Source organism: Danio aesculapii, chromosome 9, assembly GCF_903798145.1.
Source record: "Danio aesculapii chromosome 9, fDanAes4.1, whole genome shotgun sequence".
NCBI classification, from domain to species: domain Eukaryota; kingdom Metazoa; phylum Chordata; class Actinopteri; order Cypriniformes; family Danionidae; genus Danio; species Danio aesculapii.
The window spans coordinates 6,018,071-6,044,659 of NC_079443.1; the positions used below are offsets into that span (position 1 = coordinate 6,018,071).

Genomic DNA, 26,589 nt, shown 5'->3' on the forward strand with positions numbered 1-26,589 from the left:
CTCCAAGACATCTGTTCAATCGTACAGGCAAGTGGAACCATAAGAGCACTCTTGACAGCACATTGGTCCTTTGGAAAGTTAGACCTCACACACAGAATCTCAGCCAATATCTACATATGCTGTTCTCACAAAGAATTAATATATTATAAAAACTAGAAAAACTTGCATCTACTCAACTGTTACTACCTACAGAGAACATTTCATCGCACAGAAACAGCAAATGACCTACTCATATCGTCCAATCATGGTTGCTTTTCTCTGTTTGTGGTTTTGGACCTCAGTGCTGCTTTTAATACTATTGATCATAACATTCACCTTGATAGGCTTGAAGATTATGTTGATATTACTGAAACCACATTGGCTTGTTTCAGGTCTTATCTTTCTTAACCTATCAATTTGTATCAGTAAATGAAGAGGCATCATATCAATGAAAAGTTGAATGACTAAAATTTCTTATTACTAAATTCAGATAAAATTGATGTCTTGTTATTGGACTCAAAAGCTTCACATGCAAAAAGCTAGAATGCTGTTTAACCCTTAGCAGTTCAGTCCTCGTTTTCAGTCAAAAACTTGTGAGGGATTTTTGACAGCAAACTGTTGTTTAAAGGCCAGATTTCAAGCATCTGTAAAACTGTATTTTTTTCATCTTAAAAATGTTGCCAAACTTCAGCATATGCTATCAATGATTACGTTTACATGGACATCATTAATCGAATTATTTGCCTTAATCTAATTAAGACATTAATAACACTAAGGCATTTACATGAGCTGCTTTTTGAATGTTCCTTTCATGATTCCGTTTTACATGTTATAGCGCATAATTCAAGTAACGTCATTGCGTCACCACGCTATCCACATTTCCTCTGGAGTTTCATGTAATTTCGAGTGTTTCATTTTTAATTTGTCGACTTTAACTGCAGTTTGGCACTTTCATTTTCAGTCAGGAACATTTCATGCATGCCCCCCGTGACAAACGAGATATTGGATGCAATTATGAACTGCTGAAAGAGTGTTGATTCAATGGAAGTTCATACCGCATGCTGAATGAAAGAAAAAAAAATAAACCTCCGCATTTCACGATGCAGGTGTCTGTGGCCTTCATTGACTCAGTAGGTGCAAAGAGTGTCAAACAATCGCGTGTGGGTGTGTGTGTGGACTATCCTGTCACAAGACGCGGCGAAAAGTCCTAAATGACGGTAATAGTTCGATTAAGGTGTTTACATATCTGTACTGCACTTAAATAATGCGACTAAAATCGGCATACTCCACATCTTAATTCTTCATTTCTCTTTAGTTCGATTATGACCTTAATCTGATTAAATTAATAAAAAATAGCTGTTTACATGGTAGACTCTTAATCAGAGTATTGTCCTAATCGCATTAAAATTAAATTATTGGTGTCCATGTAAACGTACTCACTGTCTGACGTGGAAAAGCTTATTCATGCTTTCATGACCTCTCAGTTAGACTAATGTAATGCATTAGCCAGTTGCCTTGTAGGCAAAAAACAAACTTCAGTTGGTTCAAAATGCAGCTACTATAGTGCTTTCTAGAACAGCAATCTACAGAGCACCACCAGGAATGAAATTCAGCGTCTGGTGATGTCTATGCGTTCCAGACTTCAAAGGACTGCAAAGGATTTGCAACCAAGTATTAAAAAGTGAACTTACTTTTGGATCCTTAACAAGTGGGAGGCACATTTGCAAAGTGTTGTAATTCCTACAGCATTAATCTGATTTGGATGTACATACCCTTAAATTAAAGCTGACAGTGGGCGGTTAAAGCACATCTTTTTCGTTTCATTTCAAATCAATTGTGCTGCTGTATAGAGCCAAAACTTACAATTGTGTTGATGTCCAAATATTTAAGGACCTAACTGTATCTCAAACCCTAATTCATTCTCCCAAGCTTGCTTAACTTTGATTTCATCTACAACTTCCTGTCTCGACAAGATGCTATAGAAATATGACACAGGCTACTCGGTGTATAGGATTAAACCTGTTTTTTGTTTTCAAGCACATTGTGACACATTTTATAAAAATATTAAATAGCATGAAACAAATATGAAAATCTGAATGCATATTATATTGCTAATTCTTTAGTCCCCTGCTAAATTAAGACTGTGTACATGTGTCACGCACATATACTTCCTGTAATTGTATGGAGGTGACTAGAAGACAAGGGAACTTTTTTCAGGTAGCGTTTTCTTTCCAGCATGCACATTAAAAAAAGCAAGAAAGAAAGAATGACATACCAAGCACTTTTACTTATGTTTTTACATTTCATAAAACTGTCCGTTACAGGCATCACTCAAGAAAGCAAAAAAAAAGTAGTTGGTAGTACCTCAGACCACATCCTGTTATGAACCTTTCTATACTTTCTGTGGTTTGGTGCTCTGTCACTCATCAGCTCTTAACTTTCATATCACACACACTGCTAAGATCAGTACTTTTTCATGATTTAAACTATCAGATTAATTTACTCTTAGCATTTAACTACATTTAAATCACAGTGAAACCCTAGCCTGCATCTAAACCTACAGTACCTGTAAAATCTGGTTGATTTGATAGCACTTGGACACTGAAACACAGGTATTCTCACAGACAACCTGAAAACATGTAACTTTCCTACACATTACATTGTTTCCTAGCACTGCTAAAGTACAAGAATGTTCCATGCCACTGCTCTCTACAGCCATACATGTTATGCGTTTGTCAATATCACAAACCAACACCTCATTTGCATGCTACAGCATATGATCTTGATTAGTTACATAAAAGATCAAGTTGGAAATAGACACATTTAGAAGCTTCCAAGACTCAAAGAATCAAGCTAGAAATAGAAACATTTAGACAAGTCTCAAGTGCTAACCACTGTATTAGAGCAGTGGAAGTAATGTTCACATTATTTTCTTAATGTTCACAATATTTTCTCAATGCAGTTTCCATTTAGAATGCACGTTGGTAATGTTCAATTAATGCCAGTTGTTTGTTTCAGTACTGAATCTCAAAAAGGCTTTGAAAAAAATTCTTTGATCCACTGACAAAAAAGTACCTTACATAGAGATTGATGATATCCAGTCTATAATGCTCACGTGGGACTCCATTTTGGTTTTCAACAAGACTTAAAGATGTAAAGTCAAGTTCTTGTATAACATGAATATAGAAGAGATCCTTCAACTGCTTATGGTCCTTAATTAATCAGATCGACAGTCTTTCAGCTGCACTCCTCTTCCTCAACAGAATGATTAAGTCCAGGTATGAACTTCAGAAGGTGCTTTCGGACACTACCTCTTCTGCTTCTTCTTGGAAGAGTGCCAAACATGGATGAAGGTGAAGTTTCCCAGCCTGGGGAGAGTGAACTGTTACTGCTGGTCAGGCTAATGCTGCGTGTTCTTGTTAGGGGTCGCAATGCCCCCACTTCCAGCTGGAAGAAGCTTTCGCTTGACTCAATTGGGCTTAATGGACTTGAGTCATCAAATACTGATGACATGAAGGCACCATCCTCGCTGTCATCTGTCATTATGCTGCGACAACTGCTGTCACTGGAAAAGCGTTGCCCAGAGCGACCGATTGGAGATGAGAGAGACATTACGGAGTCAACAGACAGATACTGAGCACTCTCATTTAGATTACCTGGAACACAAAAAGAGACGCTTTTAATCCTAATGGTCAAATCCTTCAGCATGAGCTAAAACAGAAGCCTGTTAGTATCAGACAATGGACACAAATGGACAAAATGAAGGTTTCAGAACAACTTTGTCAAATAAAAGCTATAGCGAAACATCTTCACTACTCAAAGTCTTAAAGTCTGTGTGTATTTGACATTTACAATGTTTATTACCCAACCATCATAGTTATTAGCGTCTATACCTACCACAACCCTAAACCAAACCATCATAATTTTTGACGTCTACACCTTCCCCAAATCAAACCCAACCATCATAGTTATTAATGTCTACAACTACCCTAACCCTTAACCCAACCAACACGGTTATTAATGTCTACACCTTCCCCAACCCTAAATCCAACTATCACAGTTAATAATATACAGCTGCGAGACGCGGAGGCTTTCATATTTGACATGCTCACCATTGTACTGTTATTTGCAACCACAGGGGGCGACAGCTAGTAGGCTGACTGTCATGAAAAAATGGATGAAGAAGTCAGTGAGCGGAGTTGCTAAATGAATTGATATAATAATATATCAAACAAATTATTTGTGGATAAATTTGCATAAAACTCATGAAAACATTTGGTGAAAATGTTCTCTGTTTCGCCATCTTGCCAACACATAGTGTTCCGTTCCGCCATCTTGCCAACACATAGTGTTCTGTTCCGCCATCTTGCCAACACATAGTGTTCTGTTCCGCCATCTTGCCAACACATAGTGTTCTGTTCCGCCATCTTGCCAACACAACTCACATAGTTCACTGGAATCTCGATGACCATACCTGCCAACATTTGACTCTGAAAATCCGGCATGCAGGGGGTGGGGGTTGGGTGAGGCAGAGGCGGAAGGGTGGGTGAAGAGTGGCATGCTAGAAATTAAGAATATATGGAGTTGTTTATGCACCAGGTTTCACAGGCAGCCACCTGTGCGATCGGACATTACACCGGCGATCTGGGGTGTTATAGACTGTACCAAAAAGCTGAGGAAATTCCAGGAGACAGAACAAAACGGGAGATGGGTCTGAACTACGGGAGACTCCCAGGAAAAACGGGAGTGTTGGCAGGTATGTCGATAACTGGAAGTTACACCTCTCTAACTTACTACAAGTTATGTCCCTTCATGTTATGCCTCTGTCTTGCAGTCCACTAACAGATACACTTCAGTTTGAAGGCTTCGATCACAGCAGGGGTGCCCAAACTCAGTCCTGAAGACCCAGTGTCCTGCAAAGTTTAGTTCCAACCAAAATCAGACACACCTGGGCTAGCTAATCAAGCTCTTACTAGGGCTATTTCTCAATATGCGTTCTTCAGCGGTCTTCTGTTCTCGTGTAATGCCATCATCAGCTGCCAAAGTTCAGTTCCAGTACTCAAGACCGCATGAATGGAGGAAACTTCCCGGATGTGTTCTTGATATCGAGGATGCACCAATGCAGACTTGCGCACCGATCTCGCTCTAGAAGTCCCAGAAGTCATTGCGACTGGAGATGGGAAGCGCAGCATTTTATTTAGATTCATTACTAAAGTTCAAAGATATAACTTATTTACCTCAGGAGTTTCCCTAAATGAAACGGTAAAAGTAAACATTACCATGGACATCTTAATAAAGGAACAAACATACTAAGGGTGTTTGTTTGATGTAATTTGTATTAAAATCAGTTTTATTTATATTGGGCAACGTATATTTATAATGTTTTTATGCATAGTATATATTTTAAAATGGTGAAAAACAATAAAACGTTGTATGAATGCTCTAATGTTTAAATAATTTTCCATTAAAAAACACGTGGTCACATGACCATCAGGAAGAACGCAGGCTTTCATTTCTCAAAGGACGCGTTCTCTATCCTTGCAGTCTTCCGAGTTCGTTCTTCCGAGGACACCTGGCAAGACCGGTCTCCACAAGTCCGTTCTCTGCGTTCTAGGAATTGAGAAACAGCCCAAGCTTTCTAGAAACATCCTTGAAGGTGTGTTGAGGCAAGTTGGAGCTAAAATCTGCAGGACACCGGCCCTCTAGGCGCAAGTTTGGACACCCCTAAGGTACAGTATTCTTAATCACAACCCTCTTATCATTAGTTTGCTATGAGAGAATGATGTGCAAAAAGAAAGCCCCACCCCCTGCTCAATATTCTGTTTCAGTTGGAAGCACATCAACATGCAGTCTCGGCAACTTCCAGTTCAGCCAAACTTTAATGTTTACAATGGAAACTCTTATCTTGTCACTGTTGCATATTTAGCCAGGTAGGAAATGGTTAGATATGAAGGGAAAGCGGATACAATTATGAGACCATGGCTGCGTTCGAAATCACATACCTCCATGCTATATAGTGTGCAAGCGGAGTGGTATGTCAGAATTCATGGAATTCAAAAAACAGTATGTAAGAAGCCCCGGATGACCTACTACTTCCAGCAAGATTGTGAAGTGCGCATCGGATGGATGCTACGCTATCCCATGATGCATTACAAGCGAACTTATGAATGGGAGTGAAGTGACGCAACTGACGCTGTGATGATGACAAAATGGCGGATGTAGTGCATCTGAGTTCCATTCATGAAGTTTTTTCGGTGTTTATGCCTGTATGCTCTAATGATTGCTAACTGTTCAGCTAAAATAATGCATGATGTGGACAATCCCCTATTTTAATAATAATTTTATCCCCTATCTACATACAGCTCCTTAAATTAAAGACAAAAATGTGTCACACTGTAGACAATGAGGTACCTGTTGAGGTACCTGACTCACAAGTTCACATGTTTATAACATCTTTTAGATAAACATGAGGCTTCAAGGCATGTGATGTAGGCAGCTTCAGAGTTTGCTTAAAAATTACTTCAAATGTTTTTTGTATGAAATCTACTAACGTTCTCAGATGAGGCGATCGCTAGCTGTATTTTTTTTCTCACCTTGAGTAAGACGTTTTTCTTTGAGTGTGAGAGATTGCAGTTCCACCCATTTCTCACGAAGAGTTTGCTGTATGGAGGGAAAACGCAGAAACGAGATCAACATCTATGAGTCATTCTGGTAAATCACTTTGCCTATCTGCATTTATCTTGATCCCTCAGCACTGATGGTAACACATACTCTGCATTCATTCATTCTGGTAAATTAGCACGCTTATACAGTGCTCAGCTAAATGAGGACACCCCTTTTGAATTTTTTTTTTTTCAAGGCATTAATTGTTTTAATCGATTTTATTAAACAGTTAAAGCCATTAAATAACAGTTTGGTCACCTAATATCTTTAGCAGTAGAAAGATAACACATTTAAATTCAAATTAGTTGTTGCAAAACCAAAAAAATATATATAATAATAATAAAAAAAAAAACTAAAAAAAACAAAACAAAACACAATTTTAACTTAAAAAAGATGTTTTTCTTTATTTTTTTTATTTTTTATTTTATTAAAATTCTATTTAACATTTTCCCCAACATATTAATTTGGGTAAACTAATCTTTGCGCTGTGATCTTAAACTTGTTTTTAGATTAGTTGCAGTTTTGGATTTGGCACTGACTAATCTACTGTATATGCAAACTATATATACAAACATATTATTATAAAGCATTCGATACAAAAATATATATAAAGTTAAAGTCAGAATTATTAGCCCCCTTTGATATTTTTTTATTCCTTTTTCAATATTTCCCAAATGATGTTTAACACAGCAGGGAAATTTTCACAGTATGTCTGATAATATTTTTTCTTCTGGAGAAAGTCTTATTTTTTTATTTCGGCTAGAATAAAAAGAGTTTTAAAAATTTTTATTAAGCATTTTAAGGACAAAATTATTTTATAGCCCCTTTAAGCTATATATTTTTATCGACAGTCTACAGACCAAACTATCTTTATACAATAACTTGCCTAATTATCCTAACCTGCTTAGTTAACCTAATTAACCCAATTAACCTAGTTAAGCCTTTAAATGTCACTTTAAGCTGTATAGAAGTGTGAAGTAAAATATTATTTACTGTCATCATGGCAAAGATAAAATAAATCAGTTATTAGAAATGAGTTATTAAAACTATTATGTTTAGAAATGTGTTGAAAAAATCTTCTCTGTTAAACTGAAATTGGGGAAAAAAATAAACAGGGGGCCTTATAATTCAGGGGGGCTAATAATTCTGACTTCAACTGTATATATTTAAAAGAGAGATCTGTGAGGGGTTTACTCATTTATGCTGAGCACTGCATATAGTTTTTGTGAGTGCTAAACAGGTTGCCTGGAGTTTGTCAGTTATGTTGTGTCTTTCTGAGTAAGATTCAAGCTCTGTCTAAACACACAGACACACACAAAAAAACAATCCAAAAACACACACCTTAAGATAGTGCATCTTTTTCTCTAATTCAATTCTCTTCATGACACTCCCACTGACGGTTTCCAACCTTTATACAAACATACACAAGAGGAAAGATAGACAATGTAAATACATGACATTTATTTTATTTAAGAAATAAGTTGGTTAAAATTTGACTAATTATGGTAAAACAATACCAGTCATTCATAACTTCTTACTTTAACTGTAACATAAAATCTACACTTTGAATCCTTTAAGATGGGGTTTTATGTATTGTAAAAATGCTGGGTTGATATTTTCCATCTTTAGGTTTTAACTAAACTACAAAGCTAACTTGTCTTGTAACTTTAGGCAAGAGAATGACTGGTTCCCAAACTGAGTCTGTTATTTTATGTTTATATCACATGATATCTAGTGTATAAAATGACATTAAATCTTATTAGACAACTACTCTAAGGCAGAATGTAGCAAGTGGACAGTTGCACACAGGGGCGTAGCAAACGGGGGGTGGGGGGGGATTGGGGGACGGATCCGTCCCCCTCACTTTTAGAGACAGACAATTTAGAAACAGGTGATTAATAATTATATGAACATATGATCTCATTTCAAATCACAGAAATCATAATTCTGATACTTACTTCAGCGTGTTAGAGGATTCTCGAATCAACTCAATGATGTCCTGGTGTGTGGAACCCTCAATACTCACACCATTTACTGACAATATGATGTCACCTATCAAAGAAATGAGAATTAAAATTCATTACAAAGAGCTGGCAATTAAAACACACACATGCAGACACAGAATAACAAGAAAACTATTCGTCTGTAAAAGGGTACTTTAAAAAATGTTCATGTATTAACAGCTTTTTATTTAGCGATGTGTTCAAAGTTTCTAATGGAGACTATCCTCGATCTCACAGGTTGCCTAAAATGTCTATAAGGATGTGGCATTTGTTCATGCCCTGAGAACCTTGCCTCTCTTTCACTCTCTAACAGCATGTTAGCTTCCTAATGTTTGCTAAGAGATTGAAAACTCCAAAAACTTTGTATAAAGCATTATGGTAACACTTTATTTTGATGGTCTATTTGAGTATTAGTATACTGTCTGCTTAATATCTGTTGATACTGCTCCTTCTACAGACATTTAACTGACTGTAAGAAACTTTGCACAAGTACATGTCAATTCACACTAATCCCAACCCCAACCTAACAGTTTACTTATAATCTAATGAGAATTAGTTGGCATGTAGATGCAATGTAACCTAAATTCAACAAACGAACCATCAAAATAAAGTGTGACCAACATGATGAGCATTATATAGACATTAACAACATTATACTAAAAAAATGAATGCACATAAATGGCATGATGGTGCTTTTCATTGAAAAAACATTTAAATAACATCCCCAAAGAGAGCATTGCAGTTTGGTTTAGTGTTTACTGAGAAAACGCAATGTAAATAGGTCAGGTTAAAAGGGTGGAGTGTGAAGAGACACATTTACAAGAGGAAGTGGACGACCTGCTCACCAGCAGTCAAACCTGCAGTTTCCGCTGCACTGCCATCCTGGACCCTGCACACGAAAGTGCACATCTCTACCATACTGGTGTTTTTCACCTTTAAACCATATGTCTGCACAGAAAGTCACACACACACACAATTAAAAACAATATAGATGTGAATGTATATGCAACATGACAAAGGAAATTTCATGTATTGCATCTTATAAAAATAGTTGTGTAATGCTGGTTCATTCAAATATTAGAATCAATGGGAACACACACACACACACACACACACCATCATTAATGCAACATCACCGCTGAAACACACACACACACACACCATCATTAACGCAACATCACCACTTAAACACACACACACACACACACACCATCAACGCAACATCACCGCTGAAACACACACACACACACATCATCATTAACGCAACATCACCGCTGAAACACACACACACACACACACACACACACACACACACACACACATCATCATCATTAACGCAACATCACCACTGAAACACACACACACACACACACACACATCATCATTAATGCAACATCACCGCTGAAACACACACACACACACACACACACATCATCATTAACGCAACATCACTGCTGAAACACACACACACACACACACACACACAGACACACACACACACACACACATCATCATCATTAACGCAACATCACCACTTAAACACACACACACACACACACACACACCATCAACGCAACATCACCACTTAAACACACACACACACACATCATCATTAACGCAACATCACCGCTGAAACACACACACACACACACACACACACACACACACACACACACATCATCATCATTAACGCAACATCACCACTGAAACACACACACACACACACACACATCATCATTAATGCAACATCACCGCTGAAACACACACACACACACACACACACACACATCATCATTAACGCAACATCACTGCTGAAACACACACACACACACACACACACAGACACACACACACACACACACATCATCATCATTAACGCAACATCACCGCTGAAACACACACACACACACACACACGCACACACACACATCATCATTAACGCAACATCACCGCTGAAACACACACACACACACACACACACACTCTATGTGAGTAAAGTTGGTACAATGTGATGTTGTACCTGCATGTTTTAAGCATTGGTTATTAGAACTAAAATACTAATTTAAACTTACTTGAACTTCGAATCCAAACACTTCATTGTCTTGTTTCTCCAGTATAACCATTGTTCTGTAGAAACAAAAACACATGAAATATATTAAAATTTTTGCATAGTTTACTGCACCGCAATTCATTCCAAATCATCATTATCTCTATAGTGTTTTAATATTTCACATTGTGTCAAAGCAGCCTAACAAAAATGAAGAAAAGAGAATAAAAGAAAGCATGACAATATTTCAAATCGTGAAAAATCCCAGCAAATCAGGTGGTAACACTTTATTTTGATGGTCCATTTGAGTATTAGTAGACTCTCTGCTTAATATTTGCTGATACTGCTGCTAAGCAGACATTTAATTGACTATAAGAAACTTTGCAAGTACATGTCAACTAACACCAACCCTAACCCCAACCTAACAGTCTACTTGTAATCTAATGAGAATTAGTTGGCATGTAGATGCAATGTTACTTAAATTCAACAAACGGATCATCAAAATAAAGCACGACCAATGAGGTAAACAGGAAAGTAGTTGTTGAATGCTGGTGTTGTTCTAGTTGTTTCAGTTCACTTTCATGCAAATGAAGTTCAGTTCAGTTTAGCATTAGACATTCATAATGAAGTGTATCGTTACCTCTGAGGATCAGTGTAATCCACAAGTGAATTTGAGTGTGTTCTGCTCAACTGAAAAAAAAAAAATCCCAGATGAATTCAAGCTGCAATATTAATATACTAATATAAAATTCACTGATCTAAACCATCTAAAAATAAAATAAAAAGTAAACACAAAATATTTTTTTTTTATTTGTGCAAAATAAATTAAGAACGACATTTGTTAATTATAAGTTAACCGCTTAAGACCCAAGGTGTTTTTTACATGCATTTTTTAATTTATCTTTGCTATTTAGGCTTATTGGAACCTAATTAGAATAAAAATCTAAGTATCATCTTTTGATATAATGTACTTTTAGAGAAAAATGATGTCCAAATTTACATAAAACACTTTTTCCTGAATGCTTTAATGCATATTTAAAATAGAAACTTTTTTTGAACTTGCTTTGACTATCAGAGAGTAAAAACAAAATTTTTGTCAATTTTGGACAGTTAAGAATAGGCTTTGGGACATTTCATATGCTGCAAAACAGTTGCAGGATGACACTGTATGTCTGTAACAAAATCTAAAACATTCAAAGTATTTTAAACAGCCACTTAAGAAATAAAATGTGCTGTCCACATATATAGACACTCAAGCCCTAGGAGGTTAAAACTTGTTGCATTCTTATTGTCATGAACGTAGCTAAATACTGTATTTAGTTCATCCCACCTGACTCTGTGACAATGTCCTGCCTTTCATCCCTTCAGTGTTCAGATTTTTGGGACTGCTGAAAGAGCGCTGTCGCCACAGTATGCTTTTCTTCTTTTGAGAGCTGTCGATTATGTAGCTGTCCAGGCTGCTCATCTGTTTCAAAGGCATTTTAAAGTTCCTATTGGATGTCATCATGCCTCATTCACAGAACCGCTGCACACAACTGCAGGCGTCAGTGTGAATTCACACGACTGCAGTATACAGCGGATATAGCCGCATCACGTGAATTTCAGAAACTAAAGACATCTGCCAGTTTCCTTTTTAAGCATTTCGCTCTTGTGAAGTTGCAGTAGTCTGAGAACAAACATGCAGGCGGAGTTTTGTCAAATCTTTCTCACACTCAGGAAGGCTTTGAGCCTAAATGTTTGTGTCTACTGTATCTTTTCCAAGTAACTCATGTAAAATAAGACATAACAATAAACAAATGCTTTATTGAGTGCAGGTCACATTTTCTTTTATTAAATCTTTCCTTTTTCTCATTAAATCTTGATTTTATTTTGGAGTTCAAATATAAATACAAAGGAGTGCGGATCCAAATGCAGGTTTATTAAACGGAATGGTCAGGCAAGCAACAGTCAACCCTGGAGCAAACAGATACAGGCAATCCAGAGTCATGGTCGATATACAGGCAGATGATCAAAAATGCAGGCAGCGGACAGACAAACATACAAACAAAACAAAGCAAGGTCCAAACAAGGAAGGCAAGGAAACCATGTCATAATGTTCACTAACAGTATAACAAGACTCAGCAACTAGTGTGCGTGTCTGTGCTGCTTAAACAGTCCATGTTATCAGGCTTTGACAATCCTTGTGTGTATGCAATCAGTCAGGATTAAGAACTGCTGTGTGTGGGGTGCATGACTGGAGCTTGTAGTACATGAAATGGTGGATTTGTAGTCTTTTAGCAATCCATGTGAATACCAGTGATCTGCATAGGCTGGATCGCTGGTGACCGTGACAGTGACATTTTTGGTTGCAAATTTTCAGCTGTTTCAGTGCCATCGAATGCTCTAAATCAGGAGTCTTCAAACTTGTTCCTGGAGGGCGAATGTCCTGCAGAGTTTAGCTTCTACCATAATCAAGCACTCCTGAACAAGCTAATCAAGGTCTTACTACAGTATGTATAGTTGAATCTTCCACACTCTCAGAAATAAAGGTACGCAAGCTGTCACTGGGGTGGTACCTTTTCAAAAGGTACACATTTGTACTTGAAGGGTCAATATTGGTACCTCAAAGGTACATATTAATACCTAAAAATTTCAAGAGGTACACTTTTGTACTTTTTTAGGTACTAATATGTACCCTTGAGGTATTAATATAGACCTTTTGAAAAGGTACCACCCCAGTGGCAGCTCGCGTACCTTTATTTCTGAGAGTGCAGGCAGGTGTGTTGAGGCAAATAGAAGCAACATTTTACATTGACTCTGGCCGTCCAGGACCAAGACTGGTTACTCATGCTTATAATCATGATTAGATTTTCTCACAGATATCAGTCTCTCTAGGTATGAATATAAATGTGAAGATGCTATTTTTTTTTTTGGTATTTCATTTAAAAGACACACTGTAAAATTTGTTAAGGTTACTCAAACCATTCGAGGAAACCGACTGCAACAATAACTAATCCTAATGAGTACTGTAAACTTAATCATGAAGCAATTTGAGCACAGTAAAACCCAATAAATGAACTTAAGAACTTAAACCAATTGAGGACTGTAAAACTCAGCAAGTTAAGGCAACTCAAACCGTTTGAGGAAAAACACTGTTCACATCAGTGGTGATGTCTAAGAAATAGTTATTTTCAGTGAATTTCAGTAGACATCTGACAGATACACTCAAGCAAGTTAGTAATAAGTGGAGCTGTTGATACTGTTTGTGGAGTTGTTTATTAATCCTCTGCTAAGATTTATTTCTTTTAAGATTGTGACTGAAGTCAGCTGTAGTTTTATGCTTCTCTTCAATGATTCTGCTAGCTAACAGCAGTTGTGTATTATTAATGCTCAATCAACACTTACTTGACCACTTAACTCATTAATTTCAACACTGAGTTCAAAACTCTTTTCAAATGAGTAGAATTAACTGCAGTAAATTTTGAGTTAACTGCACTCATTTCATTTGATAAATTTGACTGTTGGGTTTTGCAGTGCAGGTATGAACTAGGTCTGTAATTAATTAACTATTTTTTTAGATCAAACTGTGTCTTTTAATAAGAGGCTTAATGACAGGCGACTTATAGGTTTTAGCATCACATCCTTATGATCCTTATGAGAATGATTTCATAATGTAAAGAACAGGTGTTAATATTTATAATAATAATAATAATAAAATAATTAAATTTTAATAGTGAGAATGATTTCATTATGTAAAGAACAGGTTTTAATATATATTTAATATAATAATAATAATAATAATAATAATAATAATAATAATTTAATAGTAAGAATTATTTCATAATGTAAAGAACAGGTTTTAATATATATATTATATATAATAATTATTTAATATTTTAACATTTTTGAAAACAAAGGTTTTAAAAGTTTTGTTGATATCTAATATAGATGTTGATTTGGAGGAATTTACTAGTATAGCAGAAGAAAGTACTGCCTAAAAAAGTTTGTAATGCATCTATTCACAATCTACAGTGCTCTAATTGGGATGAACTAGTAGCGGACAAATTCACTGTGCATGTTTGTTTTCTTTCAACTACTATTTTACTACATGCCTTCGTCCATTTTCTGTTTTCTGGGCTGCTTTCTTTAGGGAGCGAGTGTGCTCATTGTGCCACGGCATCAGATTTTTTTCCCATGAGTTTTTTAAATGTAATTTAGCAGTTGGTAAAAGTGCTAGAATGTATAGAGTCAGTAGTTTCTGTTGCAGCAATAAGTCATGTCACCTGCTGGACAACTGGCAAATTGCACCTAAAATTTACTTCTCTTTGTTTTTATGTAAATTTTTTTATTTTAAAAAATTCATTAAAGATAATTCATTAATATATTCATTTTCCTTCAGCTTAGTCCCTGATTTATCAGGGGTTGCCACAGCGGAATGAACCATCAACTACTCTAGCCTATATTTTAGAGCGGATGCAATTCCAGCCGCAACCCTGGGAAACACGCATCATTTAATATAAAATAATAATGAATAAAGAAACAAAATAAATTCGAAATGAAAAAGTACACCATTGTATATAGACATTTCAAAGAATGTACAAATGTATTTAACAGAGAAATAGTGTGTTTAATAGAAGAGAAAATAGGAGAAACTCAGAAACACTTACATCAATGACTTGCTGGTATGCATTAAGACCAGCCATGTACTGAATATGTCTCGGGTTGTGATCAGTTCACCTTCAATCCTTTCCTCCCCCTCTCTCATCTCATCTTCCTCCCTGATGTTTGAGGGCACTCTTGACTGCACTGCAATGCTGTGCAAAATAGTTATTACAGCACAGAACTTTTCTGGCACAAAGAGAAGACCAGCACTGGACTTGTGAATAGCTCAAAAGTGTAGCTTCCACCTCCCTAAAGTGTACTCCACAATACTTTAGGCAACACAGTGAGCCTTATTGCAATCTCCTTTAGTGTTATTGTCAAAATTAACAACAGGGATTTACAGATATGACCTCAGTGGAAATCTGCTGTACCCAAGCATCCTCCACTGTCTCTGCAAGTTTTGGGCCTCTTTTGATCCCGAGTTATATGGTTTTTAAAAAAAAAAATTCTCCTAGCTGAAATAATACAAACAAGACTTTCTTTAGAAGAAAAAATATTATAGGACATCCTGTGAAAATTTTCTTAATCCGTTAAATATTACTTGAGAATTATTTTAAGAAAAGAATTAATGTTGCACAGGTGGGCTAATAATTTTCCCCTCAACTCTATGTCATTCTGCTTTTTGTGTACACTACCTGGCAAAAGTCTTGTCGCCTATCCATGTTTTAGGAACAACAAATAACTTGACTTTTAGTTGATCATTTGTTATCAGAAGTGGCTTGAAAGGCCTCTAGATTACACTTATTTGACCAAAATAAAATATGATCATGCCTTGATTTTTTATTATTTAATTAGGACAGTAAGGTCTGACTTTGCTTAGACAAAAGTCTTGTCACTGAACAGAAATAATGTACAGTGTAGAATATAAAGTCATGCTGCAGTGGAAAAATAATTAGTATTGTGTATGACTCCTATGAGCTTGAAGGACTACATCCATACATCTCTGCAATGACTCATATCACTTATTAATAAAGTCATCTGGAATGGCAAAGAAAGCGTTCTTACAGGACTCCAAGAGTTCATCAAGATCCTTTAGAATCATCTTCAATGCCTCCTCCTCATAATGTTCATGTCTGGTGACTGGGCTGGCCAATCCTGGAGCACCTTGACTTTCTTTGCTTTCAGGATCTTTGATGTGGAGGCTGAAGTATGAGGAGGAGCGCTATCCTGCTGAAGAAGTTGTCTTCTCCTGTGGTTTGTAATGTAATGGGCATGACAAATGTCTTGATACCTCAGGCCGTTGATGTTGCCATCCACTCTGCAGATCTCAGTGTACAGTATAGTCGTGAACACACTTGTTTGTCGAACATTTTCTGACATTTATAGTTCCTAGTCATTTCTGCCATTGTCAAAAATATCTGAAGTTCTAAAATGATAGCAAAAATTATTACACTTCCACATTGCAGAATAGGGTATATGCGGAAGTATGCTAAAGGACTTTTAATTTGTGAGTAACCTGGGTTAAGCGTTTCCTAAACTGCATGGCATTAAAATCGGCATGTTTAAGGTCTGTTTTCTTTAAAAATCAGCGAGCTCCAATGGCTGAGTGATATCTGATATAAAATGGGTCTCATTTTGTACAAGAAACACTGCATTAAATTACATTTTTCCCCACCATGTCTTTAAAATATGGACATTTATTTCACCCCAGTATATTCAATGGAGCTTCTGCGCTAGCCTGCTAATCCTGACGGGCATGTGCATATAAATGGCTTTTCGTCTCGTTTTACTCTTGAACAACTAAATGAATGCCAAAGTCTATTTAACTGATTGTATTTTAAGTACATTACAACATCGATGCTGTAAAAGGAACCGTATAAAATGTAAAAAAGTCACATTAACCGTTCACCGGAAGTTAATCAGTATTGGAAGAAACACTAGCTCTGCAAGAGAGACACCAGCCATCATAATCTAGATTCTGCAGGGAGGCAGAGCACCTGACATCAAAGCAAATGTAAAAGTGCTGGATAAATCTAAATGTAAGTTTATTAAGAGTGTTTCCATGTTGGCAGTAATGATGACTATGTGAAATATGACTAAAGAGGTGTGATTTAACAAAAACGATGTTAGACCTAACTTACCTCCCCCTGCTGCACGCAAAATCCTACCAAAAGGCTTGAGGTAGCTCTGAAACCTCACTGCTTAGATATATTTAGAAAAATGATATATTTATCAGTGCGTCTGCATAGGAAACATGGAATTAACTAAAGTATTTTGTTTTGAGACACTGCTTGATACGTTTAAAAGTTTGTTTTCGTATTTCTACAGTACTGTATGTTTCCTTCTAAACTGATGTATTTTATTTAGTACTTAAACGTATAGCTTTCCTTTTAGAGTTAACTTACTTTTGTTGCTTCCTAATGAATATTTGAACATTTCAGATCGAGTCAGTCAGGTCAAGATAATATCCCAGGTTGATGGAAAGCGCATGATAGTGGTCCTTTCTTTGGCTTTTTTAATCTCTTGCCAGTTTCAGTGTCCTTTTCTTTTTATATCTATTAAAATAGTTACGTGGCAACGCAGTAGGTAGTGCTATCACCTCACAGCAAGAAGTTGGCGTTTCTGTGTGGAGTTTGCATGTTCTTCCTGCGTTCGTGTGGTGCTTCGGTTTCCCCCACAGTCCAAAGACATGCGGTACAGGTGAATTGCGTATGCTAAAATTGTTCGTAGTGTATGTGTGTGAATGAGTGTTTATGGATGTTTTCCAGAGATGGGTTGCAGCTGGAAGGGCATCTGCTGCGTAAAACATGTGCTGGATAAGTTGGTGGTTCATTCCGCTGTGGCAACCCAGAATTAATAAAGGGACTAAGCCGAAAAGAAAATGAATGAATGAAAATAGTTACGTTAAATCCTGTGTTACATTTTCTGTTATTTATTTTTCATTTATTCATTCATTTTATTTTCAGCTTAGTGCCTTTATTAATCAAGGGGTGCCACAGCGAAATGAACCGCCTTTCTAGCCGCAACCCAGTACTGGGAAACACCCACTCTTGCATTCACACCCACACATACACTACGGCCAGTTTAGCTTATTCAATTCACCTATAGGGGAATTACCAACCTACGTGACACATGATGTCACATGGATTCATCCGCGCATACCGGTTGCAATAGCAAACATGTCGTGTTGTGTGGTTGGATGCCAAAATAGAAAGTTCAAAAATTAGAAAACTTAACTTTTACCGTACACCACACTGCTTTAAATGCCAACCGCAGATGTCTTTGGCTTAAACAGCCATCAGAAAAGCTGAGGACCTAATTAAAAATGCTCGACTCTGCAGTTGTCATGTTATATCAGGTAAGTTCACGCTATGCTGAATCATACACATTACTCGTTTTTGATTGCAGCAACAATTTCAGCAAAAACAGTTAAATATGGTGAATTAAGCTGCGGACAGTGAATGCGAAAAATGTGATATGTAAAAATATAAGTTCACATACCCTGCCGTACAGGTGTAGTTCGCTGTCAGAATGCAGTTGTTTTGCTTGTTGATGATTTCTCAGGCCTTGTTTAGCTCCCGTCTTCTTTCCTTTCCTTGTCTTTCCTTGCTAGGCAGAACCTCGGTTTTTAGCACTACATAGTTTTGAATATGGTAATCATGGAACATTATTTCTTGCACATGACCAAACAGAACAACATTGTAGGCATCCAAAGACTTGTAGATCTTTAACTTCTCTCTCGTAAAATCACTTGGAGCTTCAATGAGATTGTATATTTGGGGCTGGATGCTTGGTCATTTCGTCTTATCCAATATCCATTGGGAGGGTACTATCGCAAACTAACCTGTCAGACAAACACCGCTCACTATAACATTAATTTTGCCGAATCACTGAAAAGCATTATGTAAATAATATATATAATATTTAATCAATATATCTTATTTCTAATACAACAACAAACTCTGTATCGCATCGGATGTCATTCCCTCGCTGAAAAAGCTAGCGCTTCCTTTTTTTTCTGCAACCTTTATGCATGCGCATCCTGAATGTTTACAAACTGGTCATTTGTCTATACCACATGTCTTTGGACTGTGGGGAAACTGGAGCACCCGGTGGAAACATATGAAAACAAGGGGAGAACATGCAAACAAAGAAATGCCAACTTACACAGCCAGCGACCTTCTTGCTATGAGGCGACAGCGCAACCCACTGCACCACGATGTGGCCCCTATTTATTTTTCTGTATTGTTTTTTTTTTTTTTAATAGTTTTTTGTGTATGTGTGAAATAAACGCTATGCAATTTAAAGGGTGTTCGGTTGAATACTGATGGTATGTACTTTTGTAGCCATTTGTGAACTATTAAATTTTTTGTAACTGACTGTGTAAAATATTCACCTGTGTGACATGCCAGCCTGATCTCACGAGAAAAGTATTTTACGTTTTGTCAGTTTAGTGGCTAATTCGAACAAAATTGTACGATTTTAAAAAGGAGGTGTGGCACCTAACCCCACCCCTAAAACCATTGGTCATTGAGGGAGGAGCAAATCGTACTATATAGTATGAATTAGATCGTACGAATTCATACGAATTAGCCACTAAATCAAAAAGTTACGAATTGCCGTGAGATTGTGTTGGACATGCAGACTTCTCAGAATTGTTCACACTCTTACATACCACTTTTCAGCACATTTCTGACAAAGGCTCAGGATCTTTTGAATGGAGAAATATCCGCTGAAAATAATGCACACAATTAAAGAACAGTGGGCTAAAAAAGCCTTGCTGTATCAACCTTGCTGTAGATCAACATCTTTGGAGTACAACAGCACATGGGCCATTCCATACATCTGTATCTCCAAACAAACAATCAAAAAAGAAACAGATAGAATGGAACAGAGTAAGAAAGAAAACATTAGTAACTGACAGGAATTGTAGATGGAGACAACTTCAGAGATTTGGGCAGTTGAAATGTATGAAAACTGATTAAAACAGTAGAAAAAAACTGTGGGTTGTAACCTTTTGAACATCAAGCTGGTCCAGGAAACATGAGGTATGCCATATCGCCAAGTGCTACAAAATGGTTGAGCATTTGCCAATTTTAAAGGGGAGGAAAAAATAATAAAGACATGCCTTCTAAAATAACATGTTATGTAATATTGTGGCATAAAGTGCACATTGCAAAAGTGAAGAACAAAAATACTTCATAATAATTCCAGAAGGAATTGTGGGAAAAGCAAATTTGGTTATTTGACCATGTATTTAATAATCTGTTTACGCATCATCCATGACAATAAAAAATGAACATACCTTTCTTCAAACAACAAATAAATATAAAAGAAACACAGAGGAGTAATGAAAAATAGTTTATTGCTCTATGGTTCACATTTCACACAGACAAAACATGCTGTTACTCACATAACTGTCCGTGGACGTCTATTAAATAATCATTTCCAGCCTCTCTTATAAATCACTCTGCCATGTGTCAAAACATCATTTACAAATGGCACAGGCTTAGGATGTCAGATTGAATATCCAAATGAAACGCGGTGATCTACAGCTTAAGTCTAATATTGATACATTTGTCCATAAACTGTTAAGGATTCAGCTGCCCCCAGATTGCTGTCACTTTTATTTATTTATGTATTTATTTGTTTGTTTATTTGAAGAGTTTAGAAGCAAAAACTTCTAAATGCCGTCTGAAACTTTCCACTAAAATGAGCATTTTTATCAGGCTCCTGTGTGTATGTTCAGTTATATCACATTATGGCAAAGAATAAGTCCTTTTCCTGGGGTCCGTTCTTCGTATGTGGATTACTCAGTTATCTGGATTTGGTTATTGACGATTTGACACGATCCGGGATCATTTAGTTCTTCAAAACTCATCTGAGACTTGTTGTCATAGCAACAGTTCTGGTAGCTCAAACCTGCTTGGGAGCAGGTTCATTTCATATAAACAGGATTAGATTGGGTCAGTTCAAGCAAAGATAATACTGAAAGTATGTACCGAATGCTGATAATTTCTTACAGTAGTTGTTAAAAAAGTTAAAGAAATATATTAATACAAGTTAAAAAATATATATTAATAAAACTTATGCAATCTGCACTCCGAAATAAAAGTACAGAGACTGCCACTTGGTGGTTCAAAGTGAAAATTTAGTGATATTATCTTTTTAGATACAAACGTGTACATGCACAAATATTACCTTTTTTTTAAAAAGGATAATAATTTATGCAGTCATGCATGTGTTTTGACCGCTTATGCCGGTGATTATTACCTTTACTGATATCAAAATGCTTTTTGATGCAAAATTTATTTATGCAGTTATTCCTTACAGCGATTAAAAAACTTGAGTAGGCCTAGGCTACTATAATAAAGAAAATCTTCTCTAAATCTAGAACTAAATACATTGATATGTATTGAAATACATGATGAATACTCTTGACACATGAAAGTGTAAAGCACATCAAATTTGGAAAGTTATTGCGTATCATATATATCCAACCGTTTACTGCTAATTCTATGTAATTTTCCTTACATGGATGATTGAATGTTAATCAGATGATGTCATTACACTGCTGTGCTGTCAGCCAATCGTTGCATTGCTGATCATGAATTTGAGGATCAATAGATCTGTCCTTCATAACACATGCAGAGATCTCAGATCAGTTCATCCAAACATTTTAATCTGATTTGTGAACTTGTTTGAAGAACCAAATTAGCCAGAGATCAGTTATCAAGATTAAAAGATCCAGGATCTGCCAAATCATCTTAGATCATTTAAGCGAGGTATGAAGAACAGACCCCAGGTCTTTAAAGTGAAATATCTCAACATAAAGGAGGCTGAGAAAATTGTTCATTTTTGGAAATTTCAGACGGCACTTAGAAGTTTTTGCATCTGAACTCTTCATTTGTTTGCTTTCACAAATGGTTGAAGCAGGATTACAAGCAGGATCTTCTGAAGAGCAGGCAAAATTAATTAACACTTTGGTTTAGATTAAATAAACAGAACTGAGTCTATACCCACGGTTATTCCATCAGTGAATCAATCAACCAGCTATGTCCATGTCTGATGACTAAAATCTAAAATGCATCACATGCATTATGAGTAGGCCCACACGGAATCTGCGCGCGCAGATTTTTAGCCCATAATTGATTCTGTTTATTTACTTGTTTAAATGTGTGTACATTTATATTTATTCAGTTTCTAAATGAATTATAATATGAATATGAAAATATTTATATGATTTATTTACAATACAGTCTGTAAAGTTACATTTTCTGTCTTTTAGTAGAGATATTATATGAGAGACTTGCTTTGTTTACCAAATAATTTGCATTATTAATATAATTAGCATTTGCATTTTAAACATTAATAGGTATTACTTTTTATTTCATATATTAAGTTTTAACTTATGATACTCCTAAAATAATTCTGCATAAATCCGCAGATTTTTAACACAATTCTGCACAGAAATAGCAAAAAAACGTCCGCAGATTCCGTCTGGCCCTAATTATGAGTTCAGAAAAGCCTACAGAAACAAGCGCTGTTAGTGTTGTGTTGACCGAGGCTACTTTAACACAAGCAATACATCAAAAGCGATATAAATTACAGACAACACTGTTCCGAACTACATCTGTACAAAAGTCAAACTTGCACAAGAACCTCACAAGGCATATTTATGTTGCACACACATTTCACAAACACATCTCACGACTGTTAATGTGTCACAAAGAAATCCCTACTGTACAAGACTCAGATCTCAGTGAAACATAAAGACGATTCAAGCTCACAGATTTAAAACAGTCTACAAAACATACACAACGTTTAACCACTTTAAAAGATATATGCATCAGCAACTCCCTTGTTTATTCTTATACACATTTGTATTGGTATCTTCAGATGTGTTGGGCTGTTACATTCAAGTCTATGAAGTGAAGCTACGGGTGTGTCTTGTCGAAGGCATTGAAATGTCTGCTCAGTTGTGCTAACTAGCATTAAATGCACACAAAACACATCCTCAAATCATGGATATACAGTTGAAACCAAAAGTTTACATACACTGTATAAAAAGGCACATAACCAAAAACAAGTCAGATGTTATGTGACTTAACTGTTTCTCTTTTAGCTAAGTTAGGATCATCAAATGGGTTATGCTTAATAGCAGAATAATGTGAGAGATTTTTGGGGGGAAATTGTTATAACTTTTCTTGAAAGTCAAAAGTTTACATATAATAAGATTATTATGTCTCTGAACAAGCTCAGATGATGGTGTCAAGGTTTTGGAAGCTTCTGATTGGCTAATTGACAACATTTGAGTTAATTGGAGGCACAACTGTAGAATAGTATTTAGGGAAACCTCAAACACATTGCTTCCTTTCTGTGGTCTGATGGAACTAAGATTGAACTGTTTGGCCATAACGACCAGTGTTACATTTGGAGGACAAAGGGGAAACTTACAAGCCTAGGAACACCATCCCAACTGTGAAGTATGGGGGCGGCAGCATCATGTTGTGGGGCTGTTTTGCTGGAGGAGGGACCACTTCACAGCATAGATGAAGAAAGAACATTATGTAGAAATACTGAAGCAACGTCTCAAGACATCAGCCAGGAAATTAAAACTTGGCCACAAATGGGTCTTCCAAACAGATCATGACCCTAAGCATACTGCCAAATTAGTTAAAATGTGCTTTAAGGACAACAGAGTGAATGTTTTGGAGTGGCCATCACAAAGCCCTGATCTCAATCCTATAGAAAATTCAGGCTGATCTCACGAGAAAACGTAAGTATTTTACGTTTCGTCAGTTTAGTGGCTAATTTCGTGTTCAGTCGTACGAAATTGTACGATTTTAAAAAGGAGGCGTGGCACCTAACCCCACCCCTAAACCCAACCGTCATTGGGGGATGAGCAAATCGTACTATATTCTACGAATTAGATCTTACGAATTCATACGAATTAGCCACTAAATCAAAAAGTTGCGAATTGCCGTGAGATTGTGTTGGAAAATTTGTAGGCAGAGTTTATAAAGCTTGTGCGAGCAAGACAGTCTACAAATCTGACTCAGTTACACCAATTCTGTCAGGAGGAATGGGTCAAAATTTCATTAAACTATTGTGAGAAGCTTGTGGAAGGATATCCAAAACATTTGACCAAAGTTATACAGTTTAAAACAACGCAAAAAAAAAAACCAAGGAAATGTATGTGAACGTCTAATAATTAATAAAGTTGTCTCATTATTCTGGCATTTAGCAAATGTAAATCATTTTGGTAATCCTAACGCACCTAAAATAGCGATTAGTATGATTTACCATCAGACATTTAAAAAAAATAGCTATGTTCCTTTTTTTAGAGTGTACGTTAACTTCTGGTTTCAACTGTACATATCCAGCCTGATCTCACGAGAAAACGTAAGTATTTTACGTTTTGTCAGTTTAGTGGCTAATTCGGACGAATTCGTATGAGTTCAGTCGAACGAAATTGTACGATTTTAAAAAGTAGGCGTGGCACTTAACCCCACCCCTAAACCCAATCGTCATTGGGGGATGAGCATCTGATTTACCATCAGACATTTAAAAATAAATGGTTATGTTCCTTTTTTGAGTGTATGTAAACTTCTGGTTTCAACTGTACATATCAGACAAAATACAGTTATTTTGCCTATTTGTCAACATCATTCACTACAGTATGCTGAACTACAGTCTATATGACAATTTATCCAGAGTTATTTCAATGTCATCCACGACTTCATCACATCTCAGAAAGGGCTTGTTGGTTATGACACAGCTATGCTTTTAGAGATAGAATTTCAGCTGTTGATCCTCATATATACTTCTTGTTTATGGTTGGAATACTAGGGGAGTTTATGCATGTTTTGTGTTGTTGTGAGTTATCTCTGGGTTCCCTCCCAAACTAAATAACATCCAGAATGTATGAATTGTACACTGAATAAATTTCTATTTAAATTGTTCTGATCACACATCAAACTCCTCTCTTACTGCCAGCTTTTTTCAAAACTAAGTTGGTGGTTAATCTAGATCCAGGGCCTCATTTACAAAATGTTTGCACAGAAACCATTCCAAATTTGATCTAAGATCCTTTAGAGTGTGTAAATGCACTTCAGAGAAAACGTGCACACACACACACAAAAAATGTGCATATACACCTCTGATCCAGAAGTGACATTTATAAATAGCAAATGACCTTGAATTGTACATAAACTGACTGCTGTCAGATCTCTGCTGTGTAAACCCCCCTAATTAATATCATTACCATATAAAAGAGCACATGCCAAAATCCGTATTTGTATGCTTGAGTATGACTAGCACGCACACATACATACACACACACAAAATAAAATAATAATAATAATAAAAACTTTTTAGAGTTTTAAATAGAGATAGAGCAGGGGTCTCAAACTGCTTTACCCGCAGGCCATTTGTGCCCCCCCCCCCCCCCTCTTCTCCTCCCTCCGGTCTGCAACTGATGTAAAAAATATAACAATATTCGGCCCTACAAAATATATATATTTGAATCACTATCCTTGTTGTGCAGTCGCATATACACCTGTGGTTTTTGAACCCCCACCTACTGGACATTTAAGATACTGTACTATAAATATTCGGGTTACTTTCAGTTTATCTTAGCATGCGGTCGAGAGTAACACACATACAGATTATTTCTGTGGCTGATTTAAACATTGAAATATACAGTGCATCTGGAAAGTATTCATAGGGCTTCACTTTTTCCATAGTTTTTATGTGACAGCCTTATTCCAAAATGGATTAAATTAATTTATTTCCTCAACATTCTACACACAATACCCCATAATGACAATGCGAACAAAGTGTTAAATTTTAGTCTCATCAGACCAGAGAATTTTGTTTCTTTTGGTCTGAGAGTCCTGCAGATGCCTTTTGCAAATTCCAGGCGGGGAGTGGCTTCCGTCTGACCACTCTACCATACAGGCCGCCTCAAGGTTCTCCTCTCTCCACAGAAAAACGCTGGAGCTCAGACAGAGTGACCATCTGGTTATTAAACACCTCCCTGACTAAAGCCCTTCTCCTCTGATCACTCAGCTTAGCTGGCCGGCCAGCTGTAGGAAGAGTCCTGGTGGTTTCAAACATCTTCCACTTACGGATGGAGACCACTGTGCTCATTGGAATTTTCAGAGAAGCAGAAATTTTTCTGTAACGTTTCCCAGCCTTGTGCCTCAAGACAATCCTGTCTCGGAGGTCTACAGACAATTCCTTTGTCTTCATGCTTGGTTTGTGCTTTGACATGCACTGTCAACCCTGGGACCTTATATAGACAGGTGTATA

The 26,589-nt window shown here is 36.6% G+C and overlaps 1 protein-coding gene across 1 annotated transcript; it reads right to left on the reverse strand.

The window, feature by feature from the left end:
- Window positions 1–2,246: 2,246 nt before the first annotated feature.
- Window positions 2,247–12,289, reverse strand: cytip (cytohesin 1 interacting protein). The gene is made up of 8 exons (XM_056464898.1): window positions 12,023–12,289; window positions 11,333–11,382; window positions 10,718–10,772; window positions 9,491–9,593; window positions 8,601–8,694; window positions 7,984–8,050; window positions 6,573–6,639; window positions 2,247–3,635 (listed from the first exon to the last, which is right to left on the reverse strand). The coding sequence occupies exons 1-8, from the start codon at window positions 12,197–12,199 to the stop codon at window positions 3,217–3,219; spliced, it is 1,032 nt and encodes a 343-aa protein (XP_056320873.1). The 5' UTR covers window positions 12,200–12,289; the 3' UTR covers window positions 2,247–3,216.
- Between the last annotated feature and the right edge of the window lie 14,300 nt (window positions 12,290–26,589).

Coding starts and splice junctions, on each gene's coding strand:
- cytip (XM_056464898.1), bottom strand. CDS start 12,199: ATGATGACATCCAATAGGAACTTTAAAATGCCTTTGAAACAGATGAGC. Junction 11,383..12,022: donor GGACATTGTCACAGAGTCAG/GTGGGATGAACT, acceptor TTTTTTTTTCAG/TTGAGCAGAACACACTCAAA. Junction 3,636..6,572: donor AGAAAAACGTCTTACTCAAG/GTGAGAAAAAAA, acceptor TTTGTGTTCCAG/GTAATCTAAATGAGAGTGCT.